The following is a 26,154-nucleotide window of genomic DNA, read 5'->3' as shown; positions in this document are numbered from 1 at the left end:
TCCTTCTTAGTGTTGCAGTATCAGTGTTGAGAAGTGTAGTGGATTGGAGTCAATATGCCACCCATCAGGCCTATTTGATTACATAGGTATCTTTTCACATTCATGCTTATTTCCTGTTCACCACCTCTTCTTTTATTTTCTCCATTCCTTCTCCCCTCCCTCCTTCCCTTTGTTCTCTGTTTCTCCTGGTGTCTCTAGACCATATCGCACTTTGTTACACCACAATTCCACTGCTTGAGCGGTGTGCGCTTCCAACAACCGGCCTGTGTACTGGTTGCCATGGACAAGCATCCCCTCAACATTGCATTCTCGACACTCCCAGCTGACACGTCAGAGGGGAGTGGGGAACTATGATGTTGGACACTGAACCTGTGACTTACGGAGCATGGATTCACCATCGGAAGCACCGCGATGTCGCATTTGGGACAGGTGAGTGTGTTTACATTTAAGGGATCCCTGCATTCCCCCTATTCAATCGACCCCTGAAGAAGTTAACACGAAACATGTGTTGGGGTTATCATCCAAACGAGCACGTTGTACTCAGGAGAATTTACTTATTTATTCTCTTCATTGTCTCCTCAGTTTGGTTTGAGGAGATGTTTGGTCTTTATTTTGATTGTTTTCTACTCTTGATGCACTTATGTTCAAAATCTATTGCTATTACCTACTTATTTATGTGGTTGCAGCCCAAATAACCTCCCCATAATACTGGACTACCATCTGATCCAATCCCCTCCATGACCCTTCATATGATTCCATTCTATAAATCCCTTCACCCCAGGGCTATTTTTAGGGTTTTTTTGTTTTCATTTTATTTCTCCATCAAGCCCATGTGAGAGCTTGTTTTTTACAGGATGAGTTGTACTTTTGAACGACAGCATGGATTTTACCTTATAATGTGCTGGAATAAAAAGTGCTGTGAAAAAAAAGTGTAATCCTACATTTATTTTTGTTTTTAACTATTTTCACTAAATGCTAAAACTGACCTGCCATTATGGGTCTCCAGTTCATTATGAGATCGCAGATACCAAACATGTATAGATTCTTTTTAAGCGGTGAAAAAAAAAATACAAAGTTTGTTAAAATAAAATGGCACTATTTTCTGAGACCCGTAGCATCTCCATTATTTGGGATATGGGGCTGAGTGAGGGCTTATTTTTTGCGCACTGAGCTGACATTTTTATTTATACTCTTTTGGGGTAGATATGATGTTTTGATCACCTGTAATTGCATTTTATTGCAATGTTGCGGCAGCCAAAAAAGTGTAATTCTGGCGATTTGAATTTTTTTTCTCGTTATGCTGTTTACTGATCAGATAAAAAAATTTCGTATTTTGATAGATCGGGCATTTCTGAAAGAAGTGATACCAAATATCTGTATTTTTGATCTTGTTTATTGTTTTATTTTGAATGGGGCAAAAGAGGAGTGATTTGTCCTTTTATTTATCTTTAAAAACATTTTTTTTTCTAATTTTTACTTGCTTTAGTATTCCCCTTAGGAGACTTGAAGCTGTGATCTTCTGATCGCTTATTCTACACATAGCAGGGCTTCCATCTAAGTACCGGAAAATATGTGGGCTCGCTGGAGCCTGGATCAAAGTGGGATACACGACATGTGATGTACAGTTATATGAAAAAGTTTGGGCACCCCTATTAATCTTAAGCTTAATGTTTTATAAAAATTGTTGTTTTTTTTGCAACAGCTATTTCAGTTTCATATATCAAAACAATTCCACTTCAGTTAAGTTTGATGGTCGCCGATGGTGTTCCTCTGCATGAATGCCTAAGTAGATTTGGAGCGGTATTTTGGATCATTGTCTTGCTGAAAGATCCATCCCCTGCATAACTTCAACTTTGTCACTGATTCATGAACATTATTGTCAAGAATCTGCTGATACTGAGAGGAATCCATGCGTCCCTCAACTTTAACAAGATTCCCGGTGCCGGCTGTTGTGAAAGGCAATTCAGTACCACAATGGACATAGCGGTCAGAGCACATACAGTGATCTGACAATAACCCAAAATCATAGAACGAGCTCTGAGACGTGTGAACTCTGCAGACCGCAATCCCTAATCCTCTCCAAACAACACTAGAGGCAGCCGTGGATTGCGCCTAACTCTGCCTATGCAACTCGGCACAGCCTGAGAAACTAACTAGCCTGAAGATAGAAAATAAGCCTACCTTGCCTCAGAGAAATACCCCAAAGGAAAAGGCAGCCCCCCACATATAATGACTGTGAGTTAAGACGAAAAGACAAACGTAGAGATGAAATAGATTCAGCAAAGTGAGGCCCGACTTTCTTAACAGAGCGAGGATAGAAAAGGTAACTTTGCGGTCCACACAAAACCCTAAAGAAAACCACGCAAAGGGGGCAAAAAGACCCTCTGTACCGAACTAACGGCACGGAGGTACACCCTTTGCGTCCCAGAGCTTCCAGCAAAAAATTAGACAAGCTGGACAGAAAAAAATAGCAAACAAATAGCAAAGAAGAACTTAGCTATGCAGAGCAGCGGGCCACAGGAATGATCCAGGGAAAAGCAAGTCCAACACTGGAACATTGACAGGAAGCCAGGATCAAAGCATTAGGTGGAGTTAAGTAGAGAAGCACCTAACGACCTCACCAGATCACCTGAGGGAGGAATCTCAGAAGCCGCAGTACCACTTCCCTCCACCAACAGAAGCTCACAGAGAGAATTAGCCGAAGTACCACTTGTGACCACAGGAGGGAGCTCTGCCACAGAATTCACAACAGTACCCCCCCTTGAGGAGGGGTCACCGAACCCCCACCAGAGCCCCCAGGCCGACCAGGATGAGCCACATGAAAGGCACAAACAAGATCGGGAGCATGGACATCAGAGGCAAAAACCCAGGAATTATCTTCCTGAGCATAACCCTTCCATTTAACCAGATACTGGAGTTTCCGTCTAGAAACACGAGAATCCAAAATCTTCTCCACAATATACTCCAATTCCCCCTCCACCAAAACCGGGGCAGGAGGATCAACAGATGGAACCATAGGTGCCACGTATCTCCGCAACAATGACCTATGGAATACGTTATGTATGGAAAAAGAATCTGGAAGGGTCAGACGAAAAGACACAGGATTAAGAACCTCAGAAATCCTATACGGACCAATGAAACGAGGTTTAAACTTAGGAGAGGAAACCTTCATAGGAATATGACGAGAAGATAACCAAACCAGATCCCCAACACGAAGTCGGGGACCCACACGGCGTCTGCGATTAGCGAAATGTTGAGCCTTCTCCTGGGACAAGGTCAAATTGTCCACTACATGAGTCCAAATCTGCTGCAACCTGTCCACCACAGTATCCACACCAGGATAGTCCGAAGACTCAACCTGTCCTGAAGAGAAACGAGGATGGAACCCAGAATTGCAGAAAAATGGCGAAACCAAGGTAGCCGAGCTGGCCCGATTATTAAGGGCGAACTCAGCCAAAGGCAAAAAGGACACCCAGTCATCCTGATCGACAGAAACAAAGCATCTCAGATATGTTTCCAAGGTCTGATTGGTTCGTTCGGTCTGGCCATTAGTCTGAGGATGGAAAGCCGAGGAAAAAGACAAGTCAATGCCCATCCTACCACAAAAAGCTCGCCAAAACCATGAAACAAACTGGGAACCTCTGTCAGAAACGATATTCTCTGGAATGCCATGTAAACGAACCACATGCTGGAAGAACAATGGCACCAAATCAGAGGAGGAAGGCAACTTAGACAAGGGTACCAAATGGACCATCTTAGAAAAGCGATCACAGACCACCCAAATGACTGACATCTTTTGAGAAACGGGAAGATCAGAAATAAAATCCATAGAGATATGTGTCCAAGGCCTCTTCGGGACCGGCAAGGGCAAAAGCAACCCACTGGCACGAGAACAGCAGGGCTTAGCCCGAGCACAAATCCCACAGGACTGCACAAAAGTACGCACATCCCGCGACAGAGACGGCCACCAAAAGGATCTAGCCACTAACTCTCTGGTACCAAAGATTCCAGGATGACCAGCCAACACCGAACAATGAACCTCAGAGATAACTTTATTGGTCCACTTATCAGGGACAAACAGTCTCTCCGCTGGACAACGATCAGGTTTATTAGCCTGAAATTTTTGCAGCACCCGCCGCAAATCAGGGGAGATGGCAGACACAATTACTCCTTCCTTGAGGATACCCGCCGGCTCAGACAAACCCGGAGAGTCGGGCACAAAACTCCTAGACAGAGCATCCGCCTTCACATTTTTAGAGCCCGGAAGGTACGAAATCACAAAGTCAAAATGGGCAAAAAACAGCGACCAACGAGCCTGTCTAGGATTCAACCGCTTAGCAGACTCAACATAAGTCAAGTTCTTATGATCAGTCAATACCACCACGCGATGCTTAGATCCTTCAAGCCAATGACGCCACTCCTCGAATGCCCACTTCATGGCCAGCAACTCTCGGTTGCCCACATCATAATTTCACTCAGCAGGCGAAAACTTCCTGGAAAAAAAAGCGCATGGTTTCATCACTGAGCAATCAGAACCTCTCTGCGACAAAACAGCCCCTGCTCCAATCTCAGAAGCATCAACCTCGACCTGGAACGGAAGAGAAATATCTGGTTGACACAACACAGGGGCAGAAGAAAAATGACGCTTCAACTCTTGAAAAGCTTCCACAGCAGCAGAAGACCAATTGACCAAATCAGCACCCTTCTTGGTCAAATCGGTCAATGGTTTGGCAATACTAGAAAAATTGCAGATGAAGCGACGATAAAAATTAGCACCGACATGGATTTCCAATCTAATACTGGATTATGGGCTTGTAGCCATGGCAACCCCAACACAACCACATCATGCAGATTATGCAACACCAGAAAGCGAATAACCTCCTGATGTGCAGGAGCCATGCACATGGTCAGCTGGGTCCAGTATTGAGGCTTATTCTTGGCCAAAGGCGTGGCATCAATTCCTCTCAATGGAATAGGACACTGCAAGGGCTCTAAGAGAAACCCACAACGCTTAGCATACTCCAAGTCCATCAAATTCAGGGCAGCGCCTGAATCCACAAATGCCATGACAGAATACGATGACAAAGAGCAGATCAAGGTAACAGACAGAAGAAATTTTGACTGTACCGTACCAATGGTGGCAGACCTAGCGAACCGCTTAGTGCGCTTAGGACAATCAGAGATAGCATGAGTGGAATCACCACAGTAGAAACACAGCCCATTCAGACGTCTGTGTTCTTGCCGTTCAACTCTGGTCAAAGTCCTATCGCACTGCATAGGGTCAGGTTTAAGCTCAGGTAATACCGCCAAATGGTGCACAGATTTACGTTCACGCAAGCGTCGACCGATCTGAATGGCCAAAGACATAGACTCATTCAAACCAGCAGGCATAGGAAATCCCACCATGACATCCTTAAGGGCTTCAGAGAGACCCTTTCTGAACATAGCTGCCAGCGCAGATTCATTCCATTGAGTGAGCACGGACCACTTTCTAAATTTCTGACAATATACCTCTATCTCATCCTGACCCTGACAAAGAGCCAGCAAATTTTTCTCTGCCTGATCCACTGAATTAGGTTCATCGTACAGCAATCCGAGCGCCAGGAAAAACGCATCGATATTACTCAATGCAGGATCTCCTGACGCAAGAGAAAATGCCCAGTCCTGAGGGTCGCCGCGCAAAAAAGAAATAACAATCAAAACCTGTCGAACTGGATCACCAGAGGAGCGAGGTTTCAAGGCCAGAAATAATTTACAATTATTTTTGAAACTCAGAAACTTAGTTCTATCTCCAAAAAAACAAATCAGGAATAGGAATTCTTGGTTCTAACATAGATTTCTGATCAATAGTGTCTTGAATCTTTTGTACTCTTGCCGAGAGCTGATCCACAGATGAAGACAGACTTCTAATGTCCATCGCTACACCTGTGTACTGAACCACCCAAATGTCTAGGGGAAAAAAAAGGCAAAACACAGTGCAAAGAAAAAAAAATGGTCTCAGAACTTCTTTTTTCCCTCTATTGAGAATCATTAGTACTTTTGGCTTCCTGTACTGTTGTGAAAGGCAATTCAGTACCACAATGGACATAGCGGTCAGAGCACATACAGTGATCTGACAATAACCCAAAATCATAGAACGAGCTCTGAGACGTGGGAACTCTGCAGACCGAAATCCCTAATCCTCTCCAAACAACACTAGAGGCAGCCGTGGATTGCGCCTAACTCTGCCTATGCAACTCGGCACAGCCTGAGAAACTAACTAGCCTGAAGATAGAAAATAAGCCTACCTTGCCTCAGAGAAATACCCCAAAGGAAAAGGCAGCCCCCCACATATAATGACTGTGAGTTAAGATGAAAAGACAAACGTAGAGATGAAATAGATTCAGCAAAGTGAGGCCCGACTTTCTTAACAGAGCGAGGATAGAAAAGGTAACTTTGCGGTCCACACAAAACTCTAAAGAAAACCACGCAAAGGGGGCAAAAAGACCCTCCGTACCGAACTAACGGCACGGAGGTACACCCTTTGCGTCTCAGAGCTTCCAGCAAAAAAATAGACAAGCTGGACAGAAAAAATAGCAAACAAATAGCAAAGAAGAACTTAGCTATGCAGAGCAGCGGGCCACAGGAATGATCCAGGGAAAAGCAAGTCCAACACTGGAACATTGACAGGAAGCCAGGATCAAAGCATTAGGTGGAGTTAAGTAGAGAAGCACCTAACGACCTCACCAGATCACCTGAGGGAGGAAACTCAGAAGCCGCAGTACCACTTCCCTCCACCAACAGAAGCTCACAGAGAGAATCAGCCGAAGTACCACTTGTGACTACAGGAGGGAGCTCTGCCACAGAATTCACAACAGCCGGCATTGGCCGCACAGCCCCAAAGCATGATGGAACCTCCACCAAATTTTACTGTGGGTAGCAAGTGTTTTTCTTGGAATGCTGTGTTTTTTGGCCGCCATGCATAACGCCTTTTTGTATGACCAAACAACTCAATCTTGGTTTCATCAGTCCACAGGACCTTCTTCCTAAAAGAAATTGGCTTCTCCAAATGTGCTTTTGCATACCTCAGACGACTCTGTTTGTGGCGTGCTTGCAGAAACGGCTTCTTTCGCATCACTCTCCCATACAGCTTCTCCTTGTGCAAAGTGCGTTGTATAGTTGACCGATGCACAGTGACACCATCTGCAGCAAGTTGATGCTGCAGTTCTCTGGAGGTGGTCTGAGGATTGTCCTTGACTGATCTCACCATTCTTCTTCTCTGCCTTTCTGATGTTTTTCTTGGCCTGCCACTTCTGGCCTTAACAAGAACTGTACCTGTGTTCTTCCATTTCCTTACTATGTTCCTCACAGTGGAAATTGACAGGTTAAATCTCTGAGACAGCTTTTTGTACCCTTCCCATGCAGAGGAACACCATCGGCGACCATCAAACTTAACTGAACTGGAATTGTTTTGTAAAGAGGAATGGTCAAAAATACCTTCATCCAGGATCCAGGAACTCATTAAAAGCTACAGGAAGCGACTAGAGACTGTTATTTTTGCAAAAGGAGGATCTACTAAATATTAATGTCACTTTTCTGGTGGGGTGCCCATACTTATGCACCTGTCAAATTTTGTTTGAATGCAGATTGCACATTTTCTGTTAGTACAATAAACCTCATTTCAAGGCAGAAACATTACTGTGTCCAACAGTTATTAGATATATGAAACTGAAATAGCTGTTGCAAAAAAAACAATTTTTATAAAACATTAAGCGGGGTGCCCAAATTTTTAATCATTTATATATCACTAACAAGTCGACTGATCCTTTGATTTTCCCTCTTAGTGTTGCGGCATTTAACTAGCTAATAGGCGTGGGCGGATCGTGATTCCACCCGCGCCTATTGCGGGCACAAGTCACCTGTTGAAAACAGGTGGCATGTCGGACTTTAAGGTGGGCACATCACTGGAGCCCACCTCAAACCGGGGTTCTGACGTCAGACGTACTATCCCGTCCGACGTCAGAAAGGGGTTAAACTATGTGAAGACAACGTGGGGCACATTACTCTGATAAGCAAAAGGGTAACAATGTTTTTGAACTTTTGGCTTTCAGGCTCCATATCTCACCATCCACTACTGCTTCTAATGTGAGACTATCATCATTTTATAGACAATCATTATATGGAAGGCAATGTGGGGTGGATTATGCTACGTAAAAGCCAATGTGGGATGCATTATACTGCATGGAAGGCATTGTGGGGCATTGTGGGGCCCATTATACTAAATGAAAGGCAATTTGGGGTCCATTACACTATATGGAAGGCTCTGTGGAGCCTATTATACTACAAAGAAGGCAATGTGGGGTCCATTATACTATGTGGAATGTAATTTTTGTGCATTTGCCTTGTGGGGCCTATTGTACTACAAAGAAGGTAATGTGGTACACATTATACTACGTGGAACTTAGTGTGGGTCTCATAATACTATATGGAAGGCAATATGAGGTGCATTATAGTATATGGAATGGAATTTTGGGCACATTATACTATGTGAAAGGCAATGTAGGTGCACTATATTACATGGAAGGAAATGTGGGTTGCATGATGCTATGTGGATGGCAATGTGGGGTGAATTACATCATGTGGAAGGTGGAAAGCAATGTGGAGCATACTACTTGAAAGATAATGTGGGGAGCATTGTACAATGTGGAAGGTAATGTGGGACCCATTATACTGTGTGGATTGCTATGTGGGGGCCATTATAATATTTGAGGGGCTATGTGGGGGGCATGATAATATTTAGAGGGCTATGTGGGGCCTATTATACTATATGGAAGGCTATTGTATAGGCCCATTATGCTACATAAAAGGCTATGTGGGGCCCATTAAACTATATGGAGGGCTATTTAGGGGTCATTATAATATTTGAAGGGCTATATTGGTTTACCAAGACAGAGAGGAGCCAGAAGACTTGCAGCGTCTGATTTCTCCTACTCCTGCACTGTTTAGAAGCACTTCACCTTCATGTAAAACTGTGCACATTTCTTTTAGCTGTGCATGGGTTAATCAGCTCAGTTGAGAGCTCTTGGAAGCTTTCCTGCATTAAGGCTCTCAGCTGTTCACTGTTAGCCACTCCCCTGTCCTATGTATTCTTGCCCCTGGCAAGCACGCATTGATAGGGCTAGCTTCATGCTGCATGGTTAGGAGATGGTGATTTGTTGTTGTTTGAGAAGGCGTTTAGTAAATTTATCTGAGACTGTTGTTAGGTTTTGGTTGTGTGCTAATTCTCCTCCTTCTCCTACTTTAATTTTACCCCATCTTCCACTCCCCGTTGTTTACCTTTGTTGTTTGTGTGAGTATATGTGTATCATTAGTATTTTCCTTTATACGTTTGTATTACCTTGTTAATCTGGTTTGTGTATTAAGGTACACTACTACTCCCCTCTTCCCTGGGTGGGGGAAGGATAGAGACAGAAGGCGGATTCAGGAGCTAAGGCAAATTACGGCATCTTCAACTTGAGAAGTAATCTGGGGAACAGGGTGAGCTAGGGCACCCCTAACATTAGGGACAGAGAAGGAGCGCCACCCAACAACAGAGTTGGATTCAAGAGCTAAGACAAGGTACGTGGCCCGGCGTCTTCACCATCAGGAGTAATCCGGGGAACAGGGCAAGCTAGGGCACCCCTAGCGTTAGGGACAGGGAGGGAGCACCTGGTTAAGGGACACCAGACAACTGAGTCGTGGCATTAGCTCTGGCAGAAAATGATTTTTGATCCATTATGGTTCCTATAACTGCTTTGACAGGGCAACTGCAACAACTCAGCCTGGAGGTGGCAGATCTATGCACTGTTGTTTTTCAGCACTCTAACAAATCAGGGTTGGTCTGTGACTCCCAGACAACAATTAGTGTAGCCCAAGATCACTTTGCCTGACAGATTCCCTGGGAGGTTTGACAAATTTGGTGTTTTCAGGGAGGCCTGTAAGCTATACTTCAGGTTGTGTCCTTTTTCCTTGGGAACCAAGGCCCAACAGGCAGGGATAATAAGCTCTCTCCTTCAGAGTGACTGCTAAGCATGGGCATTCTCTCTCCCATCAGAATCCCAGTCGCTCCAGACGGTGGAGGAATTTTTTCAGGGGCTGGGTCATATATACAATGATTCCGACTGTGTCTCCCTGGCTGAGTCCACTCTACCTCAGCTTCATCAGGGAGACTGGCAGACGGAGGAGTATTGCTCTGCGTTTCAGAGTTTTCCCATATATCCGATTACAATTCTTTTGCGTGTCCCATGAGTCACAATCTAGAAACATCAGTGGCTGGATGTAAGATGCAAGAGTCTGTCTGGATCCCAGAAACTCCATCAGCTTTTATGTACACACTGATTACAAGCAAAGAGGTCACAGGTGAGCATGTTACCTTTAGTAGCCATTCAAACCCATTTGTGTCAACTTATGTGCATGTAATCAGGCCAAAATCACCAGGGTATGTAAACTTTTGATCAAGGTCATTTGGATGTTTTGGGTTGTCATTATGATTTAAAAAAAGAAAACACAATAGTTTTAAAATAAATGGCTTCACCTAACCACTAACAATGAGTGGAGAAAAAGTTTTGGTGTTATCATTCATATTCTCTGAAAAAAAGACCAAGAAAGCAAAAATTCTGCTAGGGTATGTAAATGTTTGAGCACAACTGTACACTGTCCAGGCATATACCCATAATAGCCATCGACTTCGTACGCTTGATACAGTGGTATTTTACTCAAGTCGTCCAAGGGTTACATCTACAGGTAGGGGCCATGCACTCAGAATGTATTGACTGTTATGTGCAAGAGGGTCTGCCATCTCCTGTGGTTCTTGGACTACCTTGGTTCATCTGTGGTAGATTGGCAGACTCGGGAGGTGGTAAAGTGAAGCAAGAATTGTCAAGCACCGTTTGGGCACCCGTCTTGCAAGGGTGGATGCCCAGTCTGTGCCTAAATACCTGTCTGACTTTGGGTATGTGTTTTCAGAGCAAGGGAGCCAGGAACTTCCTTTGATAGTCCTTTTGACTGCTCCTTTAATCTTTTCCCTGGTGCCAAGCTGCCAAAGAGCAGACTATATAATATCTCTGGTCCAGAGAGGCAGGCCATGAGGACTATATCGCAGAAAATTTGGCAAAAGGTCATATTAGACCATCCTCCATTACTTCGGGATTTTTCTCTGCAAAATGGTTTTCTAAACTGGATCTCAGGGGGGTGTATAATCTCATTCATATTAAAGAGTGGAAAACAGCCTTCAATACGCCTGAGAGACACTATGAGAACCTTGTGATGACATTTCGGTTGACTAATGCTCCCGCCGTCTTTCAGCACTTTGTAAATGACATCCGTAACCACCTTGTTGGTAGATTTGTTGTGATCTATCTTGATGACTTATTAATTCATTCACCTGACGTTGAGTCATATCAGGTTCACGTCAGGCAGGTCTTACAGGCAGTGGGGAAAAAAGTATTTAATAAGCCACCAATTGTGCAAGTTCTATTACTTAAAAAGATGAGAGAGGCCTGCAATTGACATCATAGGTAGACCACAACTATGAGAGTCAAAATGAAAAAACAAATCCAGAAAATCACCTTGCATGATTTGGCATGATTTATTTTTTACATTATGGTGGAAAATAAGTATTTGGTCATAAACAAAAGTTCATCTCAATATTTTGTTATATATCCCGTGTTGGCAATGACAGTGGTCAAACAGTTTTTGTAAGTCTTCACAAGGTTGACACACACTGTTGGTGGCATGTTGGCCCACTCCTCCATGCAGATCTCCTCTAGAGCACTGATGTTTTTGGCCTGTCACTGGGCAACAAGTGCTTTCAACTCCCTCCAAAGTTTCTCTAAGAGGTTGAGATCTGGAGACTGGCTAGGCCACTCAAGGACCTTCATATGCTTCTTACGAAGCCACTCTTTTGTTGCCCTTGCGGTGTGCTTGGGATCATGATCATGCTGAAAGACCCATCCACGTTTCATCTTCAATACCCTTGCTGATGGAAGGAGGCTTGCACTCAAAATCTCAGGATACATGGCCCCATTCATTCTGTCATGTACAGGAATCAGTCGTCCTGCTCCCTTTGAAAAGAAACAGCCCCAAAGCATGATGTTGCCACCCCCATGCTTCACAGTAGGTATAGTGTTCTTTGGATGCAACTCAGCATTCTGTCTCCTCCAAACACGACGAGATTTGTTTCTACCGAAACTACAAAACTTTGTAATATATCTTATCAGAGAAATCTGCTTCTTTCTCTGCCAAGAACTTTTTTATTGAATGAAGAAATTCCAGAAAATTAAGAGATGTTTCGGTCAATACCTGACCTTCATCAGTCATCTGGATAGAGGAGATCTGTTTGGAAGCGCGCTGTGTGAGAGACTGCAGTGCCCACTGCTAAGACAGGAAGCGCTTGATGAATGATGAAGGTCAGGTATTGACTGAAACATTTCTTAATTTTCTGGAATTTCTTCATTCAATAAATAAATTTTTGAATACACCTATATGAGTGTCAAGTATTTCTACATCGCAGCTGACGGATTTGGTTATCCTACTTGTGCACTACCAGAATTCCAGAAGTGCCGTGTTTTCCTAATTAATTCTTTCTCTACCAAGGCTGATCATTTATTTTCAAAATTCTAAATTTCTAGATACAATCTGCATTCAGTGAAGACACATTGTCACAATGTGTCTTCACTGAATACAAATTTTACCCAGGAATTAAGAATTTTGAAAACAAACGATCAACCTTGGCAAAGAAAGAAGCAGATTTCTCCGATGAGATATATTACAAAATTTCCTCTTTTCATGTTTACTATTGAGTTGTGAAATAAAAATTAAAACAACTCTTTAAAAGGAACCTTCAAATACAGATTAAACAACAAGCACAAGATGGATTTCATCAACCAAGGTATCATTTTAATCAATATAACAGCGCCGACCTGACACTCCCTGTATGCTACTGTGCACAATCCTGCTGACAGGTTCACGATTAAGAAATAAACAAAAAATAATTACATATACCCTTTAATTTACTTTTTGGTTAAGTTATTTTTCTTTTTTTTATAATGTAAGATAACGTGTAGTCCATATTATATTGACTGTCATTTTACATTTCAGCCTTTATAATTAGAAATTAAAACAATCTGATAAGATAGTCAGCTGAGAAATCATCTGTTGTTCTTGTTAAATATGAGAGTCCACATGGGGAAACTGCAAAAGAATGAGAAAAAAACATGCTAGAATTGTCATGGCACATATACAGAAATTAACTATATAGAATAAAAACAAACCCCCTCATTGATCTTGTGCAGCTGAGAATACAGCAGTCATGATGACGTCACTACATCGAGTCAGCTGTGCCTCAGTGCTGGGGGAATGGGAATGGGGTGAGGTGAGCAATTTTTTTTTTTATACTGTATATGTTATTTTGGGTGGAGAGACTGGGATGTGTGGAGACATCATTGTGTAAGGGGAGGATATTATTCTTTAAGGGCGCTGTGGGACATCATTCTCCATGTAGGCTGTGTGGGGTCATCATTCTCCATGTAGGCTGTGTGGGGTCATCATTCTCCATGTAGGCTGTGTGGGGTCATCATTCTCCATGTAGGCTGTGTGGGGACATCATTCTCCATGTAGGCTGTGTGGGGACATCATTCTCCTTGTAGGCTGTGTGGGGACATCATTCTCCATGTAGGCTGTGTGGGGACATCATTCTCCATGTAGGCTGTGTGGGGTCATCATTCTCCATGTAGGCTGTGTGGGGACATCATTCTCCATGTAGGCTGTGTGGGGACATCATTCTCCATGTAGGCTGTGTGGGGACATCATTCTCCATGTAGGCTGTGTGGGGTCATCATTCTCCATGTAGGCTGTGTGGAGACTTCATTCTCCATGGGGGCTGTGTGGGGACATCATCCTCGATCGGGGCTGTGTGGGGACATAATAATGTGTAAGGGGACTGTGTGGGGACATCATTCTCCATGGGACCTGTGTTTGGAGATTGTTCTCCATGGGGGCGCTGTGGGGACAACATATTGTGTTGGAAGCTGTTGATGAAGGTACAAGGGCTGAATATCAAGAGCAGTATGATTTCTAAACTTTATAAAAAGCAGTAAATTATATGGTTTTGATTCACTGCTACTGATAAGAATACAAGTTTAGCTCAATATTAAGTGATACAAATTAATATAAAACAGCAGAATTAAAATTGGCTGCTTGGGTCGGCCCTCTACAATAGTCACAGTATCTCATGTGGTCCCTTAAAAAATGAATTGCCCACCCCTGCCTGAACCTGTCATCTTCAAAAATGCTATTTAACTGCAGATATAGGGTTAATCTGCAGCTAAATAGCATCCCAATGCTATCCATCTTTCATACTGAAAGTACAACTACCAGGAGAAAATGAACTTGCTGACTCCTGGAAGCCGCTGGCTATCAATCATGGAGGCATGCACAGGGCGGCTACAGTCACCACTCACTCTTCTCAGATGGGCTGCAGTCTGCAGAGCTTGCTGTCAATCATCGTTTTGGGGCAAGCTTACTGCGAGCGGTGACAGTTGCCACTCCCATGCACGCCCCCATGACTGAAACCCAGCGGCTTGTCCAGAGTAAGATCATTTTCTCCCAGCAGTCACACCTTAAGTACTGTGGCCGGGAATCACTGTAACGCCATTTACTTGATGGTTGACCCCATATATCTCTTTCCAAGATGACAGTATTCTTTTAGTAATAGCCAGATTCCAGTATAACTATTGAGGTCACAAAGTAATTAAATCTTAAAATAAAAAGATGTTTCTTGAAAATACATACGGTACTTTTAGTTTTAGCATATTGCAGTACATTTCTATTGTGATGTGTCTTGGATTTGATGTCCTTTTCAGCCAATCGCTTTTAATTTTAGTGTTAGGATCTCATGACAATGAGGACTCTTGATGTGCGTTGCGAGCTTCTATATTTTGGCCAAAATATCAACTAATACCTCATGCATTTTTCAATCTTTCCAGGATGCAGACAGGCTTGTAATGTTGATGGGGTGTATAGGTTGTCTGCCCTTGTAGGGTGCACTTATATAGTTTCTTCTATGTCTAGCCTTATTACTAGAAATTGTTCTAACCATTATATCAGAGTTTTTTTTCCTCTTTTAATCTCCTGCAAATATTTATTTTCCATAGATTAAGAATGTCATGTTATATGAAGGGGAGAAGACATGAGAGAAATTCATCGACTTCATATCTTTAGTTTGTGGTGATGCATGGCTGCATCAAGATGGACACAGTCTACATTGGCTTCGTGGTTACTAGAAAAGTGGTTGACCCTGCATGCACAAAGTTTCCAATGTGTTTTCTAGTGGCCATATTGTTTACATAAAGCATGATCATTCTGGAACTTTGGAAACACAAGTTATGAGTATCCGCAAGCAATAAATGGGTAACCCCTTTCATAAAGTGACTGTTGAATATCTTACCTCCCAATATGGCTGGTCATGAAAGAAATGCCACTCCTTGGGGGGCTTCAGTAGCTTACATTTAAGCAGAAGACCTGTATTAGAATAAAGTGGAAAATAAGTCAGTGTCATCTAGGAGACAAATGTATTTGTATCATTGGTATCTAGAAAGTGAGCGAACCCAGCTACTCGTGGGTAGTTAGCGCTCAACCATACCTGTCCTGAAATAATGCAGATAGAAAGTAATTAAATGTATACAGTATATTTCTATTTTGCAATTTGCGTTTCAGTTCCCAGATGTACATACAAGTTTCTTATATTTTCTAAGTGACTTACTAAATATATATCACTAAAATGGCTACTATCTCCAGTGTTGCATTGTTCACTCATCTGTTCTAAACTCAGAGACAGACTGCAAGATACAGAAACAAAACTGAAAATAGCCATGTGCACGTAGCCTTAGGGCTTGTTCAATGTTGCGTTTTTGCAATGTATTTTCCCCCCGCTTGTTTTTGCCATGAAAAAAACACAGTTTTTTATACCACCAGCAAAGTGAATGAGAGTCCTGAAAACTCATACACAAGCTGCTTATCTTTTTCTTGCAAATTTTAAGTAATTTCAATTGTGCAGGATGCCAATTCTTTCAGTGTTGTTTTTATTTTGTAGCATTTTCACCCATTCAAATAAATGGGGAATAAACGCATGTATTTTATGCAGTGTTTTTCCTGCCAAGAGGCATGATTTTGGTGCACAAATGTTTGCTGCAAATACTTAACCCCATCACCCCGACGCCTGTTTTCAACTTCCTGACTAGGCAATTTTTTTTCAATTCTGACCACTGTCACTTTATGAGGTAATAACTCTGAAACGCTTCAACAGATCCTGGTGATTCTGAGAATATTTTCTCATTACATATTGTACTTTATGATAGTGGTAAAATGTCTTCGATATGACTTGCATTTATTTGTGGAAAAAAAACAGAAATGTGGCTAAAATTTCCCAATTTTCAAACTTTTAGTTTTTATGCCCTTAGAGAGTCATATCACACAAAATAGTTAATAAATAACATTTTCCACATGTCTAATTTACATCAGCACAATTTTTTTTATTAGGAAGTTATAAGGGTTAAAACTTGACCAGTGATTTCTCATTTTTACAAGAAAAATTTGCAAAACCATTTTTTTAGGGATCACTTCACACATGAAGTGACTCTGAGGGGCCTATATGACATAAAATGCCCAAAAGTGAAACCATTCTAAAAACTGCACCCCTCAAGGGACTCAAAACCACATTCAAGAAGTTTATTAACCCATCAGGTGCTTCACAGGAATTTTTGGAAAGTTTAAAAAAAAAACGAGCATTTAACTTTTTTTCACAAAAAATTAACTTCAGATCCAATTTGTTTTATTTTACCAAGGGTAACAGGAGAAATTGGACCCCAAAAGTTATTGCACAATTCGTCATGAGTATGCTGATACCCCATATGTGGGGGTAAACCACTGTTTGGACGCATGGCAGAGCTTGGAAGGGAAGGAGCGCCATTTGAGTTTTCAATGCAAAATTGGCTGGAATTGAGATTGGACACCATGTCGGGTTTGGAGAGCCACTGATGTGCCTAAACAGTAGAAACCTCCCACAAGTGACAACATTTTGGAAAGTAGACCCCCTAAGGAACTTATCTAGATGTGTGGTGAGCACTTTGAACCCCCAAGTTCTTTACAGAAGTTTATAATGTAGAGCCATAAAAATAAAAAATCATATTTTTTCACAAAAATGATCTTTTCACCCCCAATTTTTTTATTTTCCCAAGGGTAACAGGAGAAATTGGACCCAAAAGTTGTTGTGGAATTTATCCTGAGAACGGTGATACCCCATATGTGGCAGTAAACCACTGTTTTGGTTAATGGCAGAGCTCGGAAGGGAAGGAGCACCGTTTGACTTTTTCAACGCAGAATTGGCTGGAATTGAGATCGGACGTCAGGTGAGATCGGACGCCATGTCGTGTTTGGAGAGCCCCTGATGTGCCTAAACAGTGGAAACTCCCCACAAGTGAGCCCATTTTGGAAACTAGACCACCCAAGAAACTTATCTAGATGTTTGGTGAGCACTTTGAACCTCCCAATTGTTTCACTAAAGTTTATAAAAATAAAATAAAAATAAATGATTTAGCCTGCAATTTTTTATTTTCCCAAGGGTATCCAGAAAAATTGGACCCCAAAGGTTGTTGTGCAATTTGACTTGAGTATGCTGATACCCCATATGTGTGGGGGAACCACCGTTTGGGCGCATGGCATAGCTCAGAAGTGAAGGAGCGCCATTTTGGAATGCTGACTTAGATGGAATGGTCTGCGGGCGTCACGTTGCGTTTGCAGAGCCCCTGATGTACCTAAACAGTAGAAACCCCCCACAATTGACCCCATATTGGAAAGTAGACTCCCCAAGGAACTTATCTAGATGTGTTGTGAGAACTTTGAACCCCCAAGTGTTTCACTAAAGTTTATAATGCAGAGCCGTGAAAATCAAAAATCTTTTTTAGTCCCAAAATTTTTATTTTCACAAGGGTAACAGGAGAAATTGGACTGCAAAAGTTGTCCAGTTTGTCTTGAGTATGCGGATACCCCATATGTGGGGGTAAACCACTGTTAGGGCGCACGCCAGAGCTCGTAAGGGAAGGAGCACCGTTTTACTTTTTCAACACAGAATTGGCTGGAATTGAGAGCAGATGCCATGTCGCTTTTGGAGAGCTCCTGATGTGCCTAAACAGTGGAAACCCCCAAACTCTAACTCCAAGCCTAACCCCAACACACCCCTAACCCTAATCCCAACCCTAACCATAACCCTAATCACACCCCTAACCCGAACACACCCCTAACCCTAATCCCAACCCTAACCACACCCCTAACCCTAACCCTAACAAGTTGACATTTTTATTGGTACCATTTTTGAGCACATGACATTTTTTGATCACTTTTTATTCTGATTTTTGGGAGGCAGAATGAACAAAAACCAGCAATTCCTGAATTTCTTTTGGGGAAGCGTTTACACCATTCCGCGTGTGGTAAAATTGATAAAGAAGTTTTATTCTTCGGGTCAGTACCATTACAGCGATACCTCATTTATAGCTTGTTTATGTTTTGGTGCTTTTACACAATAAAAACTATTTTATATAAAAAATAATTGTTTTTGCATCGCTTTATTCTGAGAGGTATAACTGTTTTATTTTTTCGCTGATGATGCTGTATGGCAGCTTGTTTTTTGCTGGTCAAGATGATGTTTTCAGCGGTACCATTTTTATTTAAATCCGTCTTTTCGATTGCTTTTTATTGCACTTTTTGTTTGGCATTATGATGATAAAGCATTGTTTTTGCATCCGTTTTTAATTTTTTTTACGGTGTTCACTGAAGGGGTTATCTAGTGGGATAGTTTTATAGAGCAGGTCCTTACGGACTCGGCGATACCAAATATGTGTACTTTTATTACTTTTTACATAAAATGGAGTTATTGGAAAGAATTTTTTTTTCTTTATTTGGAGATTTTTTAATAAAATATTTTTATACATTCTATTTTTTTTTTAAACTTTATAACATTGTCCTAGTTTGGGACATTACTATATAATGTCAGATCGCTGATCTGACGCTTTGCATAATACTGTCAGATCAGCAATCTGACAGGCAGTGTAGGAGGCTTGCCGACACATGCTCTCAGCAGGCGCTGACAAGCCACCTCACTGAAGGACCCGGAAGGACCCAGCGGCCATTTTGGATCCGGAGTCTCCATGGAGACCAACGGAACAACGCGATTGCATTGCATTGTTCCGGTGAGAGAGCGCAGGGAGCCCCCTCCCTGCGCGACTGTTCTTTATGCCACTGTCGCTACTGACAGCGGCATTAGAGTGGTTAAATGCATCAAAGGAGTTAAAGCTGTTACATACAGCTGACACCCGCACGCGATCGCCGTAGCGCTCACCGTGAGACCGCACGATCATGCCGCCTTACTAGTACTGCGGTTTGTGGGAACGCTGGACAAACAATTTTTGATGAATCCAGCAAACGACAGATGAAACGTGAGGCCATCCGTCCAATCCATCGCTAATACAAGTCTATGAGAAAAAAATGGATAAGTCGCCAGATTCATTTTTTCAAAATTTGACGGATAGCAAAAAACTGATGTGTGAAAGGGGCCATCATGGTTTGCACTGTTGCTTTGCAGTGCTGGTGTCCAGGGTTCAAATCCCACCAAGGACATCATCTGAAAGGAAATGTGTATATGTTCTCCCCCTGTTTGCGTGGGTTTCTTACTGGGTTCTCTGGTTTCCTCCCACATTTCAAAGATATACTGATAGGGAATAATAATAAGTACATTGTGCCATATAATATAATAATTGCAATATATTATAGGGAACCTGTCACCCCGAAAATCGCGGGTGAGGTAAGCCCACCGGCATCAGGGGCTTATCTACAGCATTCTGTAATGCTGTAGATAAGCCCTCGATGTTACCTGAAAGAGGAGAAAAAGACGTTATATTATACTCACCAAGGGGCAGTCCCGCTGCTGGTCAGGTCGGATGGGTGTCTCCGGTCCGCTGCGGCGCCTCCCATCTTCATTACAAGATGTCCTCTTCTGATCTTCAGCCACGGCTCCGGCACAGGTGTACTTTGCTCTGCCCTGTTGAGGGCAGACAAAGTACTGCAGTGCGCAGGCGCTGGGCCTCTGACCTTTCCGGCGCCTGCGCACTGCAGTACTATCCTCTGCCCTCAACAGGGCAGAGCAAAGTACGCCTGCGCCGCAGCCGTGGCTGAAGATCAGAAGAGGACGCCTTGTAATGAAGATGGGAGGCGCCGCAGCGGATCGGAGACACCCATCCGACCTGACCAGCAGCGGGAACGCCCCTGGGTGAGTATAATCTAACGACTTTTTCTCCTCTTTCAGGTAACATCGGGGGCTTATCTACAGCATTACAGAATGCTGTAGATAAGCCCCTGATGCCGGTGGGCTTACATCACCCGCGATTTTCGGGGTGACAGGTTCCCTTTAAGACAATGAAAAAATTGATGACAGTGCCTCTTTATTAAGTGCACATACTCTAGGTTTAGTTTCTGGGCATTTCTTGTTCTTGAGACATGTTTATTATTTATGTAAATGTAGTCTACAATAAATTCTGCACTCACCTGTAAGAATTCCACCACCTAAGCTTAGAGTCAATGTTAGAAGGATGCAGCCAACACCAACTAGCGCTTGAAAGCTTGATCTATAGAAAAAGAGAAGAAGCACCTTAAATGGGTTGTCCACTACTTTGACAACCTCTTCTTAAACACCTTATTTAAAAATAACATATACTCACTTCCTGCACGGCACTGTTCTAGCAATGTTGCCACCAGGTCTTCCGAGGCTCGCATGACATTGTTATATCACATGAATACTGCAGCCAGTTGGCAGTTGCTGATGGAATACTTTGCTAAAACTTCCTTTGATTAAGCCTTGGACGTCTGAAGAATATGTGAGAACTACAGTACAACTACAGTACATGAGCTGCCTCTGCAGTTCTCACGTGGAGCAACAATGCTATGCAAACCTCGGAGACCCAGCGCTGACTTTGCTGGATCAGCACCTGTGTGTAAGATATTGGTTAGGTCTCATTCACACGTCTTTGTTGCACATACGTTCTCCATGCATTTTTTTTATGGATACAACACATACAAATGATAATCTATGGTGTGGTTCACATGTAGGTTGTCCGAGTAGAAATATGCTGTTGTTCACATGGGGTTGTCCCCTGGTCAAAATGACTGTTATTGTGAACAGTTAAGCAAGTTGAAGATGAAATGATCTCTATAAGGCCTAAAGTTAAAGTTACAGAGATCATTTCATCTTCAACTTACTTATCTGTTCACAATAACAGTCATTTTGACCAGGGGTTCCCAAACATTTGCATGCCACTGTATACCAATGTAGTAGAGTACAGTCAAAAATTGGATTCCTTCATTATCTTTATTTCTTATCTCTATTTAGTTGCTGACTTATCTCTTATGTGTTTGGCCAGTTTAAAGGGAATCTGTCACCAAGTTTCATGTTTCCCATTCTGAGGGGAGCATAAAAATAAGGACTGAGACTCTGAATAATCCGTGACAAGGAATGTGAGGCTGCTGAAGATACCAATAGAAGAAATAAGTAGATTCTGTGAACAAAGGAGTGCACTCAACTTAATACTTAGCTTAGTTGTGGCATTTAAACATTATTCATTCTAAGGACCCTACAAAGGACCAGGGGACATTCATTACTATAGGAGAAAGGCAATTCCAAGTTTGAACTTGATGATCCTACTGTGGCTTTTGAAAGTATTCACCCTCATGGCATTTTTGCTACCTTACAACCTGGAATTTCACTTTTTTTTAGGGTTTGCATCCTGTGGGTGTACCCTGAGGTACTCTCGCACAGCTTGTACAGTTTAATTCTAAATCCGACCCTCTTTCTGGGCAGGTATAGTCGGAATTGTAGCCTCCCTTTGAAATTAACCAGAGATTCATCTATACAGATGTCCCTTTGGGGGTTGTACGCCTCAGCGAATGTTCTGCTGAAGTGTTCAACCACTGGCCGAATTTTATATACAGTAGACGATCAAAGTTAGGATCGTCTTGGGGAGGACACTGCGCATTAATGCAAACATTTTTGGATTGCTTCAAATTGTGTCCTTGTCATGGCTATACAGAATACAGATGTGTTGGTTTTATGACAATGCCCATATGCAGCACAATTACCCAAAATGTCATAATTTCTGCTGCATTTACAGTGGTCCATCTGGCGTATGATGACGTGGGCTTTTGGGTGAAAAATTGATGGGTATAATTTGTCTGAACCACCATAAGATTTATTATTTCTTTGCTGAAAAACAATTTGAAAAGGTCAATTTCAGTGAGGCCTGTAACATCAAATTGGATTCCTGAGCTGACGATGAAATCTGGAATAACAGGTTGATTATTTTCAGGGTATGCAGTCCATATGGGATCAATTACTGCAGGGGTTGCCTGGGTGACAGGTCACCTTGCTGGGGGTCTCTCCTCACTAGATGAGGAATAGAGGAATGTGGGATCTTCCTCACTGGTTGAATCCATGTCAGAGGCAAGGAAAGTGTATGCCTCCTCTGGTCAATAACATCTTTTTGACTAATGGGACATTTTTATTGTATTCTTCAAAACAACGGGGTTTGTGTTTAAGTGGTGCTTTTACACTTGCATTATATGGAGCTTAGATACAAATATATATAGACAACTACCATGGTAGCACTAATAAAAGTCAGAAATCTGTACCACTAGTCACAACAGGACCTAAACGGCCTATCATCAAATACATAACAACAACGAAAAAAAGGATGATAAATGACCAAAAAAGTATCATCAAAAATGTATAAACTTTATTCATATTAAAATCCAGCAAGTATATGAAACGTGACACACAGCATGGCGCCACAGGACTAGACCCTGCAGTAAATGCAGCAGGAGGCACGCGCACAGGAATATCAGTCCACAGAGTACAGTGATCACATATTGCCTGACATGATTTCAGAAAAAATAAACAAAATGAAGAAAATAAGCCTAAAAACTCAGCATACATAAATAAATACGGCAATACATGAGAGGACTAATTAACGTGGGAGGCGACAACATCAACGGTGACCTAAATAGTACACCGCAGACTACAGACCCAGGAGAGTTAATCAAATGACAGTGCAGTGTAAAGGTAATAATAAACCTGGGGCTGCCGATATACACATTGACTCGTAAGTAGTAAAATACAGCTATACGGCCGACATCACCACCGAATAATACCCACCGCAATGTGGACTGAAGATCCCGGGAGCGTGCCTCCGCCCCAACGCGCGTTTCGGTGTTTGCACCGCCCCGAAACGCGCGTTGGGGCGGAGGCACGCTCCCGGGATCTTCAGTCCACATTGCGGTGGGTATTATTCGGTGGTGATGTCGGCCGTATAGCTGTATTTTAGTACTTACGAGTCAATGTGTATATCGGCAGCCCCAGGTTTATTATTACCTTTACACTGCACTGTCATTTGATTAACTCTCCTGGGTCTGTAGTCTGCGGTGTACTATTTAGGTCACCGTTGATGTTGTCGCCTCCCACGTTAATTGGTCCTCTCATGTATTGCCGTATTTATTTATGTATGCTGAGTTTTTAGGCTTATTTTCTTCATTTTGTTTATTTTTTCTGAAATCATGTCAGGCAATATGTGATCACTGTACTCTGTGGACTGATATTCCTGTGCGCGTGCCTCCTGCTGCATTTACTGCAGGGTCTAGTCCTGTGGCGCCATGCTGTGTGTCACGTTTCATATACTTGCTGGATTTTAATATGAATAAAGTTTATACATTTTTGATGATACTTTTTTGGTCATTTATCATCCTTTTTTTCGTTGTTATTATATGGAGCTTGTGTAAAGGGTACTTTTTATTATAAAAAGTGGAGAGAAAACAGTAGAGAGAAAAAAGTGGAGGAAAAAAATAGAGAAAAGTTAAAAGGAAAAATTTAGAAGAAACACTTAAAAGAAAAAAAAATGAAAAGAAAAATCAGTAGATGTAAAAAAATAAGTTTGTATAATAAAAAATTACAGTGACATTCATTACACTAATGCCCTAAATATAAAGCTAACTATTCTTTTTTTTTTTGCAAAAGAAAAACTAACGTCACAAACAATGCGACGTAAGCTCTCCTAAAGCACTAGCTAAAAATTTACTTGGCGCAAACAATTCTTTTTTTGTTTTTGCAAAAAGAAAAACAGACATTATGAGCTGCTGCTGCTGTGATCACAGATCAGGTCACCAAGCAGCCAGCACACAGCACAGGAGATCGCAGGACGCATTGGAGGACACAGGTTGAAGGAGGATTGCACTAGCCACCAATGAAATTCTCTCTCTAAGTCCAGGATCACACACAGTGAGATACGGCCGAGTCTCGCAGGTTAAAACCAAGCTCTGGCACCTGCACTCCAAAGCGGAGCGTGCGGCTGCATAGCAATACATGGAGCTGCACGCGCCGCTCCAGAGTGCCGGTGCCAGAGCTTGTTTTTAACCTGCGAGACTATCTCGCTGTGTGTGATTCCGACCTAAGGGTAACAGAGGGGATCCACAACCACTCTGCATGCCAACTCTAAGGTAAAGATGGGGTGCCAAGTGGGGATTGCTACTTTGGATTAACCCCCTTGGTGCTGATTGACCAATAACTATTGTTCTGCCAATCAGTGCCAAAGGGGTTATTCAGGAGAAGTGACTTCGCAATCACCCCACTCATTGTGACGGCTGTGGTTGGTGCTGTGTCAGACAGCACAGATGACAGCATGTGACTTTTTTTGACAACTTTATTGTGACATCACTGTGATTGGCTGATCAATTCTGCTCAGCCAATCAAAGTGATCGCCAACGCTGGAAGGGGGGCTGTACAGACCCCCGGGCTGACGTGCCGGGATGGCCTGCTGATGCGGTGCGGTGACCGTAAATGTAATGTAATGTAACAAATTAGGTAAAAAGCCAGGGGGAGTGAACACTTTTGGAAGCCACTGCATTAAAAAAAACAAGTTGTACACTTAGTAAATATACAGCATAAACTTTTAGGAGGCCGTGAATAGCAGCACACACTTTATTTCCTTTTCACAAGTTGGGGTATACTTTTTTGTGCAATTAAGTTGCATTTTGCTACAATTTTTCGCAACACAGTCAACACTGTAAATCGACTGGAAGTATGAATGTAGGTGTTGAGGGATTCATTTAACAAGAGGCGGTGTAGATGAAAATAATAAAGTGTCTAAAAAGTAAGCAGGAAAGATATATAGCTTGGTACCGTGTTAGCCAGTGGATAGAAAAATATTTAGAATTGAGAGTCCTCAGTGGTTGATACCTTTTAATGGCTAACTGAAAAGATGGTAACACATTGCAAGCTTTCCAGACTACACAGGTCTCTTCTTCAGAAATTCTGAAGAATCACATATTAATGCACAACACAGCACAGAAAAATGCCATAGATAAGACGTGACATGAAGCAGAATTGCCATTATGTGAGTGACAAACAGTTATGTCCATAAATATTGGAACAGCTCATAGATAAGGAGTGTGGATGTTTTATTGTCCTCTGATTGGGGTCTGGTTCAGGCCATGTGGGGTCACCATAACATAGAACTAGACCCCAGTCAGAGGACAATAAAACATCCACACTCCTTATCTATGAACTGTTCCAATATTTATGAACATAACTGTTTATCACTCACATAATAGTAATTCTGCTTAATGTCACCTGTCTTATCTCTGGCATTTTTCTGTGCTGTGTATAAATATGTGATTCTTCAGAATTTCTTTTAGTCTTTGCCTGATGAAGAGACCTGTGTAGTCTTGAAAGCTTGCAATTTGTTACCATCTTTTGAGTTAGCCATTAAAAGGTATCAACTAGGGTTGAGCGAAAAGGGTCGTTCATTTTCAAAAGTCGCCGACTTTTGGCAAAGTCGGGTTTCATGAAACCCGATCCGACCCCTGTGCGGGGTCGGCCATGCGGTACGCGACTTTCGCGCCAAAGTCACGTTTCAATGACGCGAAAAGCGCCATTTCTCAGCCAATGAAGGTAAACGCAGAGTGTGGGCAGCGTGATGACATAGGTCCTGGTCCCCACCATCTTAGAGAAGGGCATTGCAGTGATTGGCTTGCTGTCTGCGGCGTCAC

The 26,154-nt window shown here is 42.4% G+C and overlaps 1 protein-coding gene across 1 annotated transcript in view; it reads right to left on the bottom strand.

Moving 5' to 3' along the window:
- Positions 1-12,889: 12,889 nt before the first annotated feature.
- Positions 12,890-26,154, bottom strand: part of LOC138670505 (RH-like protein) — a 188,180-nt gene continuing 174,915 nt past the window's right edge. Inside the window, exons 8-10 of the mRNA XM_069757911.1 lie at positions 20,611-20,690; positions 15,464-15,537; positions 12,890-13,209 (exon numbers count right to left, since the gene is read on the bottom strand). Of these exons, the coding sequence (XP_069614012.1) occupies positions 13,183-13,209; positions 15,464-15,537; positions 20,611-20,690 (181 nt within the window). The 3' untranslated portion in view covers positions 12,890-13,182. The remainder of the gene's footprint in view (positions 13,210-15,463; positions 15,538-20,610; positions 20,691-26,154) is intronic.

The sequence above is a fragment of the Ranitomeya imitator genome, chromosome 3, assembly GCF_032444005.1.
Source record: "Ranitomeya imitator isolate aRanImi1 chromosome 3, aRanImi1.pri, whole genome shotgun sequence".
NCBI classification, from domain to species: Eukaryota; Metazoa; Chordata; class Amphibia; order Anura; family Dendrobatidae; genus Ranitomeya; species Ranitomeya imitator.
This window is presented reverse-complemented; position numbering and strand designations above follow the sequence as displayed.